General features: G+C 41.3%; 1 protein-coding gene across 4 annotated transcripts in view; it reads left to right on the forward strand.

The window, feature by feature from the left end:
- The first annotated feature begins 13,152 nt into the window (after nt 1-13,152).
- The window catches only part of VWA5B2 (von Willebrand factor A domain containing 5B2), a 57,813-nt gene continuing 52,217 nt past the window's right edge, over nt 13,153-18,748 (forward strand). For 2 of the 4 annotated variants that reach the window (XM_088132446.1, XM_088132444.1), the window contains exon 1: nt 13,153-13,411. In XM_088132446.1, the coding sequence (XP_087988572.1) occupies nt 13,312-13,411 (100 nt within the window). In that variant the 5' untranslated portion in view covers nt 13,153-13,311. The remainder of the gene's footprint in view (nt 13,412-18,748) is intronic. The other 2 variants (XM_088132443.1, XM_088132445.1) reach the window with 1 other exon arrangement.

Consider the following 18,748-nt stretch of genomic DNA (forward strand, 5'->3'; position numbering starts at 1 on the left):
AGGGGCCTGCGCAGGGCTGGCACAAAAAAGGCCACGGCTTCCGGCTTGAGGGGACGAAGAGGCAGTTCGAGAAAGATCCCGAGAGGGAGGGCTCCAGAGCAGCTGTGTGCTCTGGAGGAAGCCTGAGCAGCTGCCGCAGCAGCAACAGGAACAAAGATGGACCCGGAGCAACGCGTGCAGAGAGTGGCCGGAGTCCGGGCAAGGTGCTGAACAGGTGGCGCTTTGGCTTGCTTAAATACGGCACCAAGCAGCTTCTTTGCCATCTATGGCCATACTGCCCTGAAAGATGGGCCTGGTGGAATGGGATGAGGGTCTGGGCCTTTGTGCTGTTTTTGTCTAGGGAAGGTTTTTAGCAGGTGGCACTGGGAGAGGGGGTTCTTAAAAGCATCTACGGCCATACTAAAATCCAGTGGTGCATTTTTCCTTAAGCATGGGAAAGGGGGCCAAGCACATGGGCCAGGGGACTATCATGAGTTCTAGTGAAGTTCACCCTGTGGGTCCTAAGTTTAGGAGACAAGGATGGAGGTGTGGGAAGAGCTTCCTGACATACTCAACATTTGATATTGTGATGGAAATATAATAAAATAAAGCTGGACACTCTCCCCCCCTCCTTGCCTCTCCATCATACTCTTGCCTTTTCCTTGCCTCTCCTGCAATCTCTTTTCTCCACTTCCTCCTGCCATTCTTTGCTCATTCGAAACTGGATTAGCTCCAAGCTATTTCATGGCCCAAGAGTGACCATGTTCTGCTGCCAAAAATAGCCCTCTTAACACTGAAACAATGGGAGGGCCATCACCTGCCTGCTTACGGGTTTGCCGTGGTTCTTATCTCACAATAGAAAAGCCATTTACCCCCCATTTAACACCTACCCAAACCTATCCTCCAATCAGATCCCTCAGATTTCCTGCCTCTCAACCTCAAAAGTGTATAAATTCTATGCTTTCCTGTTGTTCAGGGTCCCTCTTTCTTGAAAGCAGGCACCCAATGATCATTGCAATAAACATGGTTCTTCTCAGCGTTGTGCTCCTGTCTTTGGCAAAAATTCCATGACAGATATTGTTTCCCTTAATGTTGAACAGCTAGTTTTTTGTTGGCACTGCTTGAAGCCATCAGAAGGTGCTGTTTAGTCAGTTATCTTTTTAGTTCTATATCAATAAACTGAAAGTGTTTTTTGTCTGAAGTGTTTTCTTTTTTAATCAAGTCATGACTTCCAAACTGGTTTACAAATTTCAGTTTGATTTCCTTTCTTGATGGTTTAAAGCAGGGTTCTCCAAAGTCGTCAATACTGACCCCCAAGGGTCAATGGGACTACCCAAGGCATTGACATTATTATTTGTAGTACTGTACTATTAGTTAAGTAGTGTTTATTACATTACTTTCATTATAACAAATGTCTGGGAGTTGAGGAACAATCTGAAACTTCATGATGGGGTCAGTGAGTTAAGAGTTTCAGGACCCCTGGTTTAAAGTAATATAATATACTATATAATTTTTATAATTTCTCTCTTATATGTTAGTAGTCAATTTGTTATTATTAGTGTATGTATATAGATATATAGGGGGACGCGGTGGCGCAGCGGCTTAATGACGCTGAAAGTTGCTGGCCAGAAATGGTCGACGCTTCAGCGGTTCGAGTCCAGCCTTCGCGTTAGCAGGGTGAGCTCCTGTTTCCTCCCCAGTTCCTGTCAACCCAACAGTTCGAAAACTCACATGAGGAGATAAATGGGTACTCTCACTCCGGTGGAAGGAAAAATGCTGGCGGCGCCTTGCAAAAAGGAGTCGGGAGCAGTTGCTGGTAAGCGCGAAAAACCGCACGCGCCCGAAAAGGGCACGAAGCAACGGAAACCCCACCTCCTGCACACGCCAGCTGGGCTCTGCTCTAGGAAGGAGGCTCTGGCAAACCACTTTCGAAACACTTGCCTTGAAAACTGCAAGGACTCCTTGCAAAAAGGAGTCAGGAACAGTTGCTGGTAAGCGCGAAAAACCGCGCGCGCCCGAAAAGGGCACGAAGCAACGGAAACCCCACCTCCTGCACATGCCAGCTGGGCTCTGCTCTAGGAAGGAGGCTCTGGCAAACCACTTTCGAAACACTTGCCTTGAAAACTGCAAGGACTCATCCAAGCAGTCACTGCAGGGTCAGCAATGACTGAGCGCAGATTAAAAAATATATATATCTATATAGATATAGATATATATTCTAGTAATAAAAGTCAAGGACCACAGTGAAAATGGTATGACTAATATTAAACATAAAGAAGACCAAACTAATAACAACATGTAAAACAACCAGCTCTAGAATTGACAATGAAAATACTGAAGTAGCAGATAGCTTCTTCCTTTTAGAATCAACCATCAGTCAAGAAATATACTGTGGATTAACATTTGGTTGTAAAACCATGAAGGCCTTGGAAAAGATATTCAGATGCCTAACAAGTCTATCCCTATAAAGATCAGAATAGTACAGGCAATGGCATTCCCCATGATACTTTCTGGAAGCAAAAGTTGGACTTTGAAGAAGTTGGACAGAAAGAACTTTGATGCTTTTGAACTTTGGTGTTGGAAAAGACTCGTGAGAATACTGTGGACAGTCAAGAAAACAAACAGATGATCAAACAAATCAACTCAGAGTTCTCACTCAAGGCTCAGATTATCATACTTCAGACACATTATGTGAGGACCCAGATCTTTGAAAGATCTACACCAGTGATTCTCAACCTTTTTGAAGCTGCCGCCCCCCCTAAGGAGCAGAAAAATTTTCAACGCCACCCTTTGGGGGGGGGGAGTTACTGAATTATAAAAGGCAAAAATTTTAAGTAATTTTTTTCAGTAGACTTACACACCAAATTTGTTCGATTTAACTCAATACTTTTGCCCTGGAAGGTAATTGCATTCCTTTTATTAAAATTAAAATGACTAATGCAAAAAAAAAATGAAGCGAACGAAAAGCAACTCAAGAAACACAGGTCAAATCAAACATTCATGTTGAAAGGACGCTCAACGCACGCACTGCGATTAATCGCGCGGGAAGACAGCTGACGCACGCGCTGTGCTGGTTGGGATCGGAGAAGAATCGTAGTGTCGAGTTCTTCAAGGTCATCCTACCTAGAATACAAATTCGTCTCACCATTCTTAGAAGTGCGTGAGGGCAGCCGTCGCGTAAGTTCGTTTTATTGCTGGTACAAATGGTGTAAACCGGATAATCGATTTAATAAATTTTTTGGGGAGTCTTAAAATTAAGTTCGAATGCCAAAACATGCTCATGGCCCCTCTACCGCCCAAAACATGCCCACCGCCCCCCCTACCGCCCAAAACAAGTTCACCGCCCCTCAGCATCCTCCCACCACCCCCCGGGGGGCGGTACCGCCCCCGTTGAGAACCAATGATCTACACCTTACTTTTGGAATGCATCATCTGCATCTTCTCCTTGGTTGAAAGAGTGATATTACTATTTCTTCACTTATTTTAACCCAGATATCTCTACCGCACTGCCATGTTCATTAAATTGAATTCTGACTAGGAAGATATATTTTTAACATATAGTGCAAATGCTCCCTTTCTGTTGCTTCTATTTTTTTTTTAACAGTGGGAGGTTTAGAAATGCAGAAATTGAATCTCATGAACAAGTCAGGATAATGGTGCACTATCAGCCTCATCCAGAAACACCCCCAGTTTATAAATTCAGAATAAATAATATTCATACCTTAAAATGTATTTGCAGGTTTATGTTTATATAAAAATTTACATCCAAGCATGTAATGTGTGTGTGTATACACATATTTATATTATATTTACAGAATAGTCTTTTCCTGGAGTAGAGCAGAACTACCTGGTTACTTGGATGTACGTGTTTTATGGTAGAGTTTGGGTTGGGTTTGGATTGTTTTCCGACTCACTGATAGAAGACTGTCACTTTACACCTAAAACAATATCCCAGGAACTCACGTGATTCCAGTAGAACACCTTATTCCCTTTGGGCAAGCTATGGATTAACAGATCCTTGTCATTTTGCACCTTCTACTGTTTAATATTCCAATGCAAGATTACAGTTGCTAGGACAACTCCTGAACAGCTGTGTATTAAAAATCGGTGGAGAAGATCTATGCCCTGCTGTTGAAGAGGTCATGTTTGGTTCTATCACAATATACCATTCGAAATTTGGCCTCAAAACATTGGAGAAAGTAGAACACTGGTATTTTGTGGGATAAAATGTTGCTATAAGTTTTGGATCACAATCCCATTCTAATTTGTGTTTTCTCAATATAAATGAATAGGGACAAAGTTTTTTAATTTGGATATTGTTTGGTCTTTGAGCCAATATTATTCCAAAGGTGCAGAATATCTGTGTTATACCACTAGTATTTCTGTTCATCGATTTCCCAGAAAAAAATCTAGGAGGCTTTCTGGGTCATCTCCTAATATGTGGACTTCAACTGTCAATATTCACAGCGGTGATTATGCTGACCAGGGAATTGTAGGAGTTTTATTTATTTTATTAACAGCATTTCTAGCCTACCCCAAGTCTGGAAGACCAAAGGTGGCAAAACAGCAAAAACCAAATTCCAAAAAATTATATAAGTAAACGAATGCAATAAATTCATTAAAAGTCTATCATGTTGTCAGTCATCTTGGGCTAAAGGCATGATGGAATAGGGCACTTTTCATTTGCTTTTATAATTTAAGGAGGATTGGAGCCATACAGGTTATCACTGAGAAGGCCTGTTGTCTTATCCACACCCCATACATCTTTCAAGAAATGGGAGTCTCAGCAGGCCTTCTCCAGATGATCATATCGGATGGACAAGTTTATTCTGACATGATGTTGTCTCATGTGCCCCTGTACTATGTCAGGTTTTAAAGATAACAAGCAGCATTCTGAATTCAGCTTGGAAGCCTACTTGAACCAGTATAGCAACTTTAAAATAGGTTTTATCCTCACCATTGCATTTTGTACCAGCTCAGCTTCTGGGCTTTGTCCAAAGACAGCCCCATATGGACCATGTTATGCTTCAACCAAGTGGTGCTTAAGGTATGAGCTACTACTGCTGGGACATTTTGGTTCAGATAGAGCTGAAACTAAGCAAAGGCCCCTATAGCACTAGCTTCTACCTGCTGTTTAAGGAGGAGCTGAGAGTCCAGGAGGACTCCCAAGTCCTAAACAACTTCTTGGGAAATGCAACTCCATCCAGAGTAACTACCAGGACTAATGTTAATAGAGGGCCCAATGTTTATTGATGAACAGCAATTCTGCCTTGGAGGCATTTCAGTTTATTTCACCATATCCAGATCTCCTACAGGCATCAGGACAGCATTTCCAGCTCTGCCTGGGATACTGATGTATGGCTAGATATCAGCATATTGATGATACCTCACCCCGAAGCCCTAGATGAAGAGAGAGCTCCTAGAAAGACATATAAAAATGTAACAGATTCACACATTTTAAGTAGGTATCATTCAGTATAGATACCATTGTTGAGAAAAAATGCCTTTGAGTAACCACAAGATTACGCTGCAGCTCTAGGCCAAATTCCATAGTATACCTGCGAGCCAGTTTGGTGTAGTTGTGAAGGTACTGGCCTGGAAACCAGGAGACTGTGAGTTCTAGGCCTCCCTTAGACATGAAAGCCGGTTGGGGAATTTTGGGCCAGTCACTCTCTCTCAGCCCAGAACTTCTACAACACAGAGCAATCGACTCATAAAGATGGTCAGGGAAGAGAATATTGTGGTTAATTGTATGAAAAGCCACCGAGGGGTCAAGCAAATCAAGAGTCACATCCCTTCTGTATTTGTCCCTTAGAAGTATATTTATAACAGCAGCCATGACTGATTCCATTCCAAACCCTGGTCACAACTCAAACAGAAAACATCTGAGATCATCAGCCTCCTCCAAGAATGTCCCTAGCCGCCCAGATTCCATCTTCAGAAGCAACTTGTCTCCAACGGGTTATTTGTGACAGTCGGCAAAATCTTTCGACATATATGCCTATCAGAAGCCACATTACACAAAAGGGCAGAACCCCAGCACAAAAGTAAGTGCTATTAAGAACTACTGATTAACATTAAATGCCTGTAAAAAAACCCAAGTTACTAGATTTATAAAATTAGTTGATCTCCATCTGTGTATATCGGTCTTACAAACCCAAACTCCTGACACACATAGAAAAATTGATATGTTTGTGCGCAATATGTCTGCTGAAACAAACATATCTTTCCACCATTTAGCAGAAAAAGGAGAAAGAAGGAAGGAGGGGGGGGGAAGGAAAGGAAAGGAAAGGAAAGGAAAGGAAAGGAAAGGAAAGGAAAGGAAAGGAAAGGAAAGGAAAGGAAAGGAAAGGAAAGGAAAGGAAAGGAAAAAAGGGAGAAGCTGTGTTCAGACATTACATATAGTGATAAAATTCACCAGGCAAGCAGCCCCTTCTAAGAGTTGGCTCATCTTCAAAGTCCAGGTTTTCAGCAGTGATGCCTACAATTATTTGTATCTCCCAACAATCCCATCACCCAGCCAGAGTTGTAGCAGGAAAGACTCGTGAGCATACAAAACCAGACCTGCCACCTTTGCCCAAGCCGCAACAGGGTTCGAGATATAGCAGAAATGTGGCACTGTGCTGATTGAGGCTTGTTGTCATTTGCATATCAAACTTTCTACACAAGTGTGAGTGTTTTGTGAGTCAGGGATGTTGGCAATCGATTTAATTTAATAGGTGGGTGTGTATCAGGATCTGTTCATGATTTGTGGGAGCATAGGTGGTGGGACACTCAGCTATTGGTCAGCAATGGACGCAAGAAAAAGTTTTATGTGCAACCTCTAGACTTGTAAAAATACAGACATGCCTTTGGAGATCAGTACATTTAGTTTACTGAAGAAAACTAACTTGGATTTAAGTTCATTGAGAAAGTTTAGAAAACTAAAAGGCTGGTCGTCTTTAAGTTCCCCATCATTGCCCTGCTTCCTTCTCAGTAATGGATTGAAGAGGAATCTCTTGTTTGTTACATTTGCATTTGAAATATACTGCATGAAATCTCAAAATATGCAGTAGCAAAGTCATGAATGTGATCAGTCTGTAAAAATGGTTAACAGTTGAAGTGTCATCCACTAGTAGAAGCACCTAGCCAACTTTGGCTGATTTTGAAAAGCTAAGCAGGTTTGGAACTGGTTAGTGTTTGGACAGACGATCATCAGGAAACCCCAGGGATTTAAACTACACTGGGAAATGGGAGTGGTGGTGGTGTAACATTGTCCATGTAGACTCCAGGAGTCAAGCTCAACTAGAGGCAGATATTACCTTTCTAACATCAGCTAAAATACAATAGTAATTTATATCCTGATGAGGGAGAAATATATAACAGCATACACCTAGGAGAGCAAAATGCTAATGTCTAATGGGACCTAACTCTTAAATTAATTTCTGAAGGGTGGAGGAAGAAACATCTGTGTAATCTCATCTGTGGTTTCCTCCTTGAGCCGCACCATTAGAGCAGATGCCAGGAGTCTGGCTGTGCAGCAGGTAAGTGGAGTTACTTTTCTAATGTAAGCTACTCTAATGTGATTGTATATGCAGTATGTGTGTTGGTGGGCCACATGCACGTATTAAATGTACATTCATCAGGGACAGCAGGCAAAGGACAAATGCCTCCTTCTACTCGAGTCAGCAGAATTGTTCTCATTTCAGAGAGAGGAGCATGAATTGTGTATGACTGCACAGGGGAAGGCAATAGGTCAGCCGCAGCTGTGTTCTAACCACTTCATCCACCTCCACGTTCTGAAGGCTGAAGATTCATTTGTTTGTTAATCTGCCTACTCATCAGCATACAGGTGGCTATGGGAAGGCTGTGGCAGCAAGCCATATAGTCAAAGTAGAACTTCAAATATTGAGGGGTGGCATTGCCCTGACATGGAAAAAGAGAGTGGCAGAAGAAGGGGCATCAGTGAGAGTTGGAGAACTCTCTCTCTCTCTCTCTATTTCTCCTCCCCCCTCCCCAGTACACTGTTAGATAAAGCAAGGTAGCTAACTCAGGCAGTACTGGGGAAAATGCAAAAGATTGAGTTGCCAACCTGACTGGCTTCTGTAGGTTAACTGAGGGAGAGGGTCCTCTTCTTCATCTCGGGCACCAAAAGGTCTTGCATGGCTGTGAGTGCTGTTGGGACATCATTCTCCTGGCACCAGTGTGAAGCAGAGCACTCTGTTCAGCCATCTGCATTCCAAGGGCAAGAAGTGAGTCAGAGCACATGCGGGCTGCCGTGCACAGAACCAATTCTCATCAGAGCAGGCTTCTGTACTGTTTAGGGCACATCCGCATGTCCTGTTTAAGCCGCCTCTGTCCTGCGCTCATGCCGATTTGATCCTAAGCTGCCTTAAGAAAGCCCTGTCTGGGCTCAGAAACTTTGGCAAGGCTTGCAAGGTCTTGAGTCTGGACTGCAGGTGACCACGTCCCCCTATTGGACAATTCCTCTGCTGCTCTGCCCGCCCACCTTTCTCTTTCAAGAGGTGATTGGCCATTTCATTCCTTCCAGTGGGCAGGTCTTCCTGGACATATTTACTTGTGTGGGTGTGCTTCCCTTTATGAGAATTCATTTTATGCCATTTTGCTATTATGTGATTGCTTATTTTCATCCAAGAATTCACTTTATGTTAAAAAAAAAAAACACTATTACAATATCAGTTTGTACTAATATAGTTAATTTGCGCCAAAGTTCTGGAAATCTTCCCAACCAAAACTGCTTGAACGTTTTCCCAGCTACCCCAACTTTTTGCCCTCATTCAGACCTTTACCATCATGTTGTGCAATTGTTCTAATTGTGTGTCCTGTTTCCCATTTATTTCTGTACCTGCAATAGCTATTGGGGTCAAAACAGCCATCAACATCTTTTCCAACCCCCTTATTCCAAAAGAAAGGGATCTCTCTAATGCTAGAAACAAAGTTGGACGTGTTATGTCACCCCAAAGCTGGTGTGAAGGATCCTCAGCTCGAGGACAAGCTTTTAACCTGGGTGAATTTACTATGTGCAAAATCATTAAGAATGCTAATAGAACCCATGGTGCCATGATGCATTCTACCTCTTTGTCTACCATGAACACCATCTGCTTTAGAAATCCAGTTGTAGAAAAGATGGAGAAAATGCTTTCACTGTAGATCAGTGTTGTCCAAACTTGGCCACTTTAAGATGAGTGGACTTCAACTCCCAGAATTCCCCAGCCAGGCTGGCTAGGGAATTCTGGGAGTTGAAGTCCACTCATCTTAAAGTGGCCAAGTTTGGACAACACTGCTGTAGATAGAACACAAGACGAGGAAGAAAATATGTTTAATTCAGTGGTTAAGAACAAAGCTCTAAAATTTTATGAGCACAGCTGTCAGTCCATATATATTCTGTGTATGTGTGTGTGCGCGCGTATATAATATGAAGTTAAATTTATATATGCATTGTTAAAGCATCAGGATGCACATATGTGCACGCACAACAAGCACCTTTAAAGTAAGGACTTCCTTCTTTCCATGCTGTTCCATTCTCATAGCACCATTCCAGCAGTGCTAAAATAGCATAATTTCATCTGCCTATCCTACCAGATCCAGCAGAGAAGGCATGTTATGGGTTCTCTTGCCCAGGGAGCTACATTTGGCAGGCCCCAGGCAGCGGGCCTTTTCTTCTGTGGCACCTGCACTGTGGAATCTTCTCCCCCCTGAGGTGAGGTTGGCCTCATCCTTGTTGAGCTTCCGGAGGTCCCTCAAGACCTGGTTATGTCAGCAGGCCTGGGGACCCCAAGGGACAGGGGAATTAGTGAGGCGGCTCCCTTATTTTTAACATTCTTTTATTATTTGTTTTATTTTTATATTTTTAATGTATTTATTGATTTTTTTTAACTTTGTTGTGCACTGCCCAGAGTCGCCTGTGGTGAGATGGGCGGCTATATAAATTGATTTAATAAAATAAATAAATAATAAATAACGAGTATGATCGTGTGATGGAATGGAATGAGAGGAGTCAAGGACAGAAGCATCTCCTCAGCCCACAGTGAGCATGGGAAAGCGAAGAAGATGAGATTGGCACCACCTTAAGGGATTCGTAGTGTTTAGTTGCTGGCTTGGGGAGTTTAGAGTTAGTCTGGCGAGATTCTGTCTAGCAGGTGCGAGCTAATAAAGTAACTGGGCTGTTCCAGAACTGTCTCGTGGAGTTTCTTGGGCTTAACCTGACAGATCTTGGCCTAAGGTGTTGGCATAGAAGCTATTGAGTACATGCTAAGAATTGACCCAGTTGAAGGTGTGTTCCTTTCTCCACAATGTAGTCAGTGAACTGCTGGGGTTACTTTGCAACAAATTGAGGCACCCCCTCTCAAGAAGGAGCAGTTGAGGGGACATAACATGGAACGATGCACTTCAGAAGTGGAGCAAAAAAATGCTCCCTCAGATTGCTTTGAGCTGACAGCTGGTACAGTGGTAGATCAATAGAGGGTGACATCATCCATTTCTGGAAGTCGCCTGCCTGTTCTGGCAACAGGGCAACCGTGATGGTGCAGATAAGACTCTTCTAAGTCAGAATTTACCCAGTGCCAATGAACGTGCCAGGCAGACCTTAGGGAAGTTATGAGCAAGGGCTGAATTGCAGCCTTTGGAGAAACTAAGGCTGCTGTCCTGAAAAAATTAATGAGGAATAAACCCTGTTCACCTCCATTGGAAATAATTCTCTGAATAATTATCTTCAAGGCTGCGCAGCAGAAATCCTTTCCAAATCATAGCAAACATTTCTTCGGCAAACCGGTATTTGTTAACTAAAATGAAGAAACAAGAAGGGTAAGGGGGCAACCAATGATTTGGGAAAGGCAAACAGGAAGTATCTTGGCGTAAGGAAACAGACAAGTGGGCAAGATAAGAAGAAGGAATTTTGGGCATGTTGAGAGGAACAAAGGCTAGAGATAAGACTATTGATAAATGAACTGGCTGATTTGTCTGCAAGCAACTTATTCCGATTTCCTTTTGCAGATGCTTGTGGGAAAACTGAAAGTAAAAGGAACACTGTGGGCTATTTTTGTTAAAGACACAGCATAACACAATTGAAGAATAAACATTCCTGTACCCAGATTGGGAAATCTCATAATTCTGCAGAAGGCAAAAACGAGCATCTTTAAAACCATTTGACTTTTTAAAACAATTTTTGGACTTTGATACTTCATCTGAAATTGCATGACTAGCGGGAAGAAAGGAAGTCCCTTCCGAGCCTACGCATATCTCTTGGAAGCAAGTCCCGCTGAGATGTTTAACCCAAAGTAGGGTTTACAATGCTGTAAAGCAACATTGGATTCTGGCCTTAGAAGCTCTTACCTATTTCCCGCATCACGCAACTGGTGACTTTACCTGTGTTTGTACAATACACAAGATCACATCCTGGCCAACCCCATTTTAGCCTAGTGCAATGTACTAACACAATCTGGGGAGTTAATCTGTGCTTCAGTTCTATTCTGGGAATGCCAAAAATTGGATTAATTTAGTAACCGTGATTCATTTAATCATGGGTAAGTATGTCATGTGACCACAGCATATATAACAAGGGGCCTGCAGTAAGGGAGTGAATATGGAAAAAAGAAAAGCTGTTTCCATGTGAAGGTTCAGATCTAGGGTGTCAAAGAATTTGCATTAAGGCAGCCTGATATCTTGTAGATTTATATCCCACCCTTTGTAAAAGAGCTCAAGATAGCATACATTGTACCACCTCATATTTTTCCCCACAACAACTTGATGAGGTAGGTTGGGCTGAGAGAGAAGGACTGGCCAAAGTCACCTAGGGAGTTTCCCTGGCTGAAGATGGGCAAGAACATGTATCTCCCCACTCCTAGTCCAATCCCTTCACCACCACCCTGCGCTGGTTCTTGTATCATATGACTTTGCAGGAGCCTCATTTGATTTTTCCATGCTGGATTACTGGCAGCCAAAGTCCAACCTGCACATGAGAGTAGCAGTGGCTTGTTTTCCTCTACAAAAAGTGCGCTATTCTCATGCTTTGCCTCCTGTATTTTATTGATGCTGGCACTTCGCTCTTGGCTTGGTCCCAGGACTGGAGCCAGGATGTAGAAAACTGCCTGGAGTGACCAAGATAAGGAATAGGAGGGGTTGAAGTTTCAACGCTGTGTGCATAATTGTTTAAGAGGGTCCACCATATTTGGGCTGCAAAAATCTGGGCAATCCCCAGGTGGCCGCTAGGCATTCAAATTTTCTGTAAATTTTCTGCTGCTGTCTTGCGATTCTACAGATGTTTTACAGCACAAATAGGTCTAGTTAGGAAGGCCCACTCTTACCTAAACGGGGCAGAAGCATTCGTGTTTCGTTCACCCACCATTCAAGGAGAGGAAGCCCAAAGGGAGAAAAAGTTGATGTGGTTCTACTAGGAAGCAGATCATTAGAAAGCTATATAAACACTCATCACCCTGAGTAAAGTAAATTGAACCAATAGATGTGTGTGGCTTACCCTGTAAGAATGTGAAACCATTTTTATTGTTATTGCAAGGCTCTGACTTCAAACTGCAATTCTAAGTTGCCAATTGCTGTGATTGCTCCCTTGCTTAAACTGAGTTGTCTGCTGGGGAATAATCAAAGTGTTCAGCATCATAAGGAGTCGGAGGACTAGGTGGTCTGTAAAGCTGAAAATAAGATTCATATCTTCATTTCCTCTTTGGATAAAGAAGAATTTGTGGTTTGCAGTGCCTGAGATGGTTTCGATTTCTCCTTTTAACACGATGGGCCTTTCTCCAGTACCAAGATGTATTGCTATCTGCTATTCCTTGAGTTAGCAGAAAACTATACTGGATGGTTGTATGTAAATCAGCTTTGCATCTTTTTAACATAAGAGCACGAACTATTCCAGGCACAAGGTTTGCCTTTCTTTGAAGGAAAATTGGTCTTTGGGTCTAAAATGTATATTTTGGAGGTGGGGGGAGGTTTGTCTCTAGCCCAGATGCCCTTCTAAGACTTTCTTCCTGTTTCTGAACTAATTCTGACAGGTATACTTCATCATCTGGATAAAGGCAAACTAGTACTTGCTGAGAATTAGCTGTCCTCTTCTCACTGTTATCAGAGTTATGCAGATGTTCTGGCCCTTTAACTGGGATATGCTTGGAGCTGCTCAATACCCTTTTTCTGGCATTGAGGAAGCAGAGATGTAGTGCTACAGCACTGAGGAAGCCAGTACTAGAGAGAGTCTGCAGCAGAGAGGGTGTGCGTGTATGAGCGAGCAAATGCACAGAAAAGTGGGACATCTGCCAGTTTTCCCCTTGAAAAGGAAGAGACAGAAACGGAGGGCTTGGAAAATTAGACTTCTGCTCACCATTGATGAAAGGAGCATGTCCAAAAGTGGGATATGATGTTCAAGCCATATTAATTCATCTAAAATCAAGCTGGTTAAGACTGCAGATTGTGTGCCATTCTCCAGGTAAGCCCTTAAATGTCAGTTCCACTGAGTAACTTTGAGGACAGTAAAAGAGTGGTAGAGTGAGTGGGTCTGCATTGTAGGAAGAGACACAAAGTATTGGGATCCTGGATCTTTTTGGATAAGCTCTTATGGTTAGCCTATTCCTGGGGAAAACTCTGAGCAAACAATAGCTTAAGCCTTTCTTTTTTAAAAAAATGTTTAATTACAAAATGGGTATGTTAATGATCAAGAGACTCATAATACAGATGTGAGCCATATTTTGTAAACAGGAAAAGAAGAAAAAGGACATGACCCATGAAATAGTTGGATATATTAGGAAATACTCCTGCTGCTGCATCCTAGATAGATATGTAGTTATGTATTGCACATGTACCATATTAATTATTTACTGTAATATAACGTCTTACTAAATGTTCCTGAGTCTCTGTTGTAAAAGTCCCCAACTTAGAGGCAGACAGGACTGGACAAATTATTGCTTTGATCCACAGCTTCTGAAGCGAAATAAGGGGAGCATGGACTAGAGGCCTTCAGATGGTCCAGTCTACTGAGTTTGAGGGCACAGACGCCTTTGACAACTGGGTAACTGTTCTAAATTTTATCTAGGATTGTTTCCTTGGTGGACTTTTACTTACTCCAGGAAGTCAGGTGAAGGGAATCCATCTTTATGGCTCATTCGCACATTGGGTTGTTGAAGGCATCACAAATCAAATTAACTTTAGTGGGTATTCATTTTGGTTTGTGAGTTGCACATCCATCATGTGTAAATTCCAATTTGTTTGCTTGCTACATTTATATTCCACTTTTTCTCCAAGAGCCCAACACATGGCATTCCCTTCTCCATGTTTCCCCCCCACAACAACCCTATGAAGTATATTGGAAACCTCTGTTAAGGATGAACTTGAACCTGGATTTTCCTGGTTTTAGTCTAACACCTTAACCACTATGCCGTACTGGTTACTGTCCGAATGGAAGATCTGGGAACAGATGAGAAGTTCTATCTTAACATCCAATTTGATTCTTACAATTTTTTAAATCATGAGGCCCTGTTTCCTGTTTTGGGAACAGGCCCAATACCTGTTTCCCAATTTAGCATTCCTGCTGTGATCAAGAGAGATGGATTTTGCAGGTATTAAAATGCGATCAGTGTAATCAAAAAGTTTTAGGAAGGAGGATAAATGCCGTGCAAGGGGGGAAAGTTATAAAGATACAGTTAGTGACACTTCTCAGATCATCTCTACTTAGTGTAATTGTTATCTCACAGTTCTGGAAAAAATTCTCTTCTGTTTGTTCTTTGGCTCATTGTTCCCAACTCTACTTTGAAAAGCTTGCGTGCATTAATGTACACATTCAACAATGTGTCTACAAATGCTGACCACCTGCTCACCAGACTTCTATCATTGTCTTGACATTTTTGTTTGGGCAAGCTTGTTTACGATATTACAAATAGTTTGGAAGCTGCAAAATGGTCCAAAGATGCTTGAGAGATTTATTCTTTGGAAGGTAATTCAGAGTGATGTTCTTATGCCAAGCAAAGCTAGATCCTCTGGCGGCATAGTTTATTCACATTGCATGACTTGTCTTCCCAGTAGCAACCAGGTAACAGCCTGTCATTTAACGGACACTTACCCCAAAGGGTTGCCATATAAAAGATGAAGCAGATATTTTCCTCTGTTGTGCCAGGGAACTAATGGGTGAAAGTTGCAGGGAAGCAGATTTGACCTAACGTTTGGAAAACCTTCTTAACTGTAAGAGTTGTGAAGCAGTGAAGCAGGTTAACTCTGGAGATAATGAGCTCTCCTTTAATGGAGGCCATTCAGTGTTATTGCCTACGGATGTGTCCATGAAGTGGTTAGGAGCCAGGCTCAATTTGTAAGAAACTATGAGCAGAGTTCTCTGTGCCAGAGAAGCCACTGTAGAGTCTGTATTGACGTAGGGGACTGGACTCGGTGACTTCCAAGATGCTCCCAACTCCATAATTTTGTTCTTTATTCCATTTCTCTGGAGGAGAGGCAAATTCATGTCAAATGTTGAAATCACACCAAGTTCTTATATCTTCCTCTTAGATCCTTTTGGTTTCATGTATTGGTAGATGTATTTCTATTATTAGTAGCATTATTACCTTAACCTCTGGGTCATTGGTAGTTTCAAGCAAGTATGAGTGCTGTATGCCAGTGTTTCTTAAAGTCGGGCTCTAGGACCCCTGGGGGTCCCCCAAGACCCTCTCAGGGGTCTGTGAAATCAAAATTATTTGCCAGCCTATGTTGAAAAATAATACAATATTAAAATCCCATCCAACAATTGTGAGAAGCGGTAGCAGCAGTGAATGTGTCATTTTTAATTTTTAATACAGTAAATGTCAATAAATATAGCCCATACCAAAAAAAAAAACTCTTTTGGGATCCTCCATAATTTTTACAAGAGGGAAAGGGTCCTGAGAGGAAAAAGTTTAAGAAACCCTGTTCTATACCTGAAAAATGTCCAAGAACAGATATGAAATGGCACTACCCTATAACTCTGAACATTCTACCAGTAATTTTTCCCTCTTACCAAGAAAAGAAATGCAATTGATATCCGACAAATCTGGCATCGGATTTATATATTAGAAGTTAGGAATTGCTTGGCTGGATAGACCAAGATCCATTTAGTTCATTCTGAGAATATCTTTGGGTCTCATGAGGGTAAAGCTGACTACTTTCCACCTTGTTTCCCTCCAGCATCCAGAGTAATTATTGACTCTGAACATGGGAACGCTCTTTTGCTATCAGTGCTAATTACTGTATGGAGTTGCATTAATGAAGGAAAGATCTAGCCTTCCTTTAAAGCCTTCAAAACCATTGGACGTCCTCACGTCTTGTGGTAGTGAATTCCATAAAATTCATGCACTGTGGGAGAAATCTATCAATCTTGAAAATACTCTTGATGAATTCCATTCACAGGCCTCTTTTTGAATCTTTCTGAATTTTACAAATTTCTTTTAAACATGTCTATTCTCCTGCTTCAACGTGGAGAGGTATGTTGTTCTTCTGTCCTCAACTCCTCAGTATTTTAGTCCTGTTGCTTTACGTCGTAAGATATTAGCAATGACAATGAACCTGATTTCATTTGCTAAATATAAAAGCAAAACAACAAAGCAGGATGGAAAAGATGGAGTGATAACTTCATATGGTGCTAGAAGCTGGTAGCTATATGTCCTCTTATCCTTATTTGCTCCATAATAATAAAACAGCATCAAAATAGGGGACCCAGCTGTAATATGAAAGCATAAGAAGGAACAAATAACCAAATGCTCTGAGGGAATGATGTGTTCTCTGGATAAATTGGATTACAGTAGGAGAAGACGGATTTAAGAGAGTTTGGAATTTTTGACTCCATGACCCAGGTATGCAAGGTACTTCAATTTTGCTTCTAGCTTTTAATATGAATGGATCATATATTATTTAAAAAAAAATCACAAAACATTCAGATGTCACTGTCCTCCTTTTGTTACTAGCCTGAATTTTATTTCTTCTCTCCCCACCCCCACCGGGAAAAATTCTATTTTGCAGAAAGATCTAGACCCAAAATACAGGGCTTCAAAGATGATTGACTGATTAATTGATTTCAAACTTTAGGAGATGCCCTTCGGAACTTAAATTTACCAAGGGCGGCTTAGCAAAACACTACCTAAAAATTAAAAGAAAAATATCTAGCAGCTATACAGCAGGAATATTCTTAATGGTATGAGATTTATTTCTTAAAGGTATGTAATATAAGCAATTTACTGGCCAACACTTAAAAAAAAAATGCCCATTTGGGAACACAGATTTTGAGGAATGTGCTTGAAGCAATTGCCGACATGCTAACAGCTATTGCCCAAACTGGTAATACCTAGGCAATATTCATTTACTCAACAGCCATACTGGTTGGAGAGTAATAGGTGTTGTAGTCAACAAAACTGGATTCGAAATGCTGGTTCTGAATATCTTGTAATTCAGTAGTGCTGCTGTTAACACATCAGTCTCTTCCACATTGCTCTAAACCGGTTTGTTTTAATTGTCACTTGTTGAACAACCTCCAGTCCATGTCTGGAGAGTCCTGTGTTTTTTCTTCTTTTTTATTATTGTGAGCCGCCCAGAGTCACCCATTGGGGGAGATGGGCGGCATACAAATTTGAAAATAAATTAAATAAGTAAATAAATAGTGGCAGGGTCTGCATTGTAATCTTAGCCATATCCTGGGATTTAGAAACCACAATCGATGAGTTTGCACATTCTGCTTAATCAAGCCACATTACAGCTTAGAGCCCAATTGCCTCTACCCATTTCATCTTCTTAGCCTGAATATTTCATGCTTCTCTTGGCTGATCCTAGAACTGGAAACTGTGCAGACAGTGATTTAAGGACACTGAGGTCTTCAGAAGAAATTCTGGGGACTGCCCAGTACAAAATGCAGGCTCTCTTCCTAATGAGTTCAAGGTTTAATTTTTGCACCTCTTTCTCCCTCCTGTTGGGCAGGAGGAAGAGTTGTCACCTGTCCCTTATTATTGTCATGGACATCTGGCTTCAAGCTAACCTTGCCAGAACAAGCTCTCACTAGCTCAGCACTTTGTTCTTTTTTTTTAATATAATTTTTATTGAAGAAATTTTTAACAAGATAAAAACAATACAAACATTAGAAAAGAAGCAAAGAAAATAAGGAAGAGTAGTGAATAAGTAAGAAAGAAAATAGAAAAAGAAATAGAAAAGAAAGAAAAGAGAAAAGAAAAGAAAAGAAAAGAAAAGATTATAAAGAAGAGGCTTCCAATCTTTTTGACAGTGGATATAAATGCATTTATATTTTACCCTCTGTCTCTAAGGTTACATTATAATTTCCTTCTTTTTTCAGCAAAAAGTTTATAAGGGGTTTCCAGTCACTGATAAATGTAGCCGTTGATCTTTCTCTAATCAAACAAGTTAACTTTGCCATCTCTGCTAGTTCCGTTGTCTTCACCAACCCTTACTTCATTGTATTTCAGAGTCTTTCCGTTTTTGTGCAGATACGAGTTTCACAGCAGTGATCATGTATAGAAATAATCCTCCATGACTCTTTTTTAATTGACTGTCCATTAATCCCAGCAAGAAAAGTCTTGGTTTCAGCTGAATGTTGATCTTTAAAATTCTTTGTATCATTATATGTATTTGAACCCAGAAATTTTTGGCTTTTTTACAAGTCCACCAGGCATGATAAAATGACCCTTCATGCTGTTCACATTTCCAACATAAATCTGAAGTACCTTTATACATTCTAAGCAATGTTTATGGAGTCATATACCAACAGTACATAATTTTATAAAAATTCTCTTTTAGCTTATAACATAAT

The sequence above is a fragment of the Python bivittatus genome, unplaced genomic scaffold (assembly GCF_059951505.1).
Source record: "Python bivittatus isolate LINGU-HERP-01145 unplaced genomic scaffold, Pbiv_v1 ctg000980_np1212, whole genome shotgun sequence".
Taxonomy (NCBI): Eukaryota; Metazoa; Chordata; class Lepidosauria; order Squamata; family Pythonidae; genus Python; species Python bivittatus.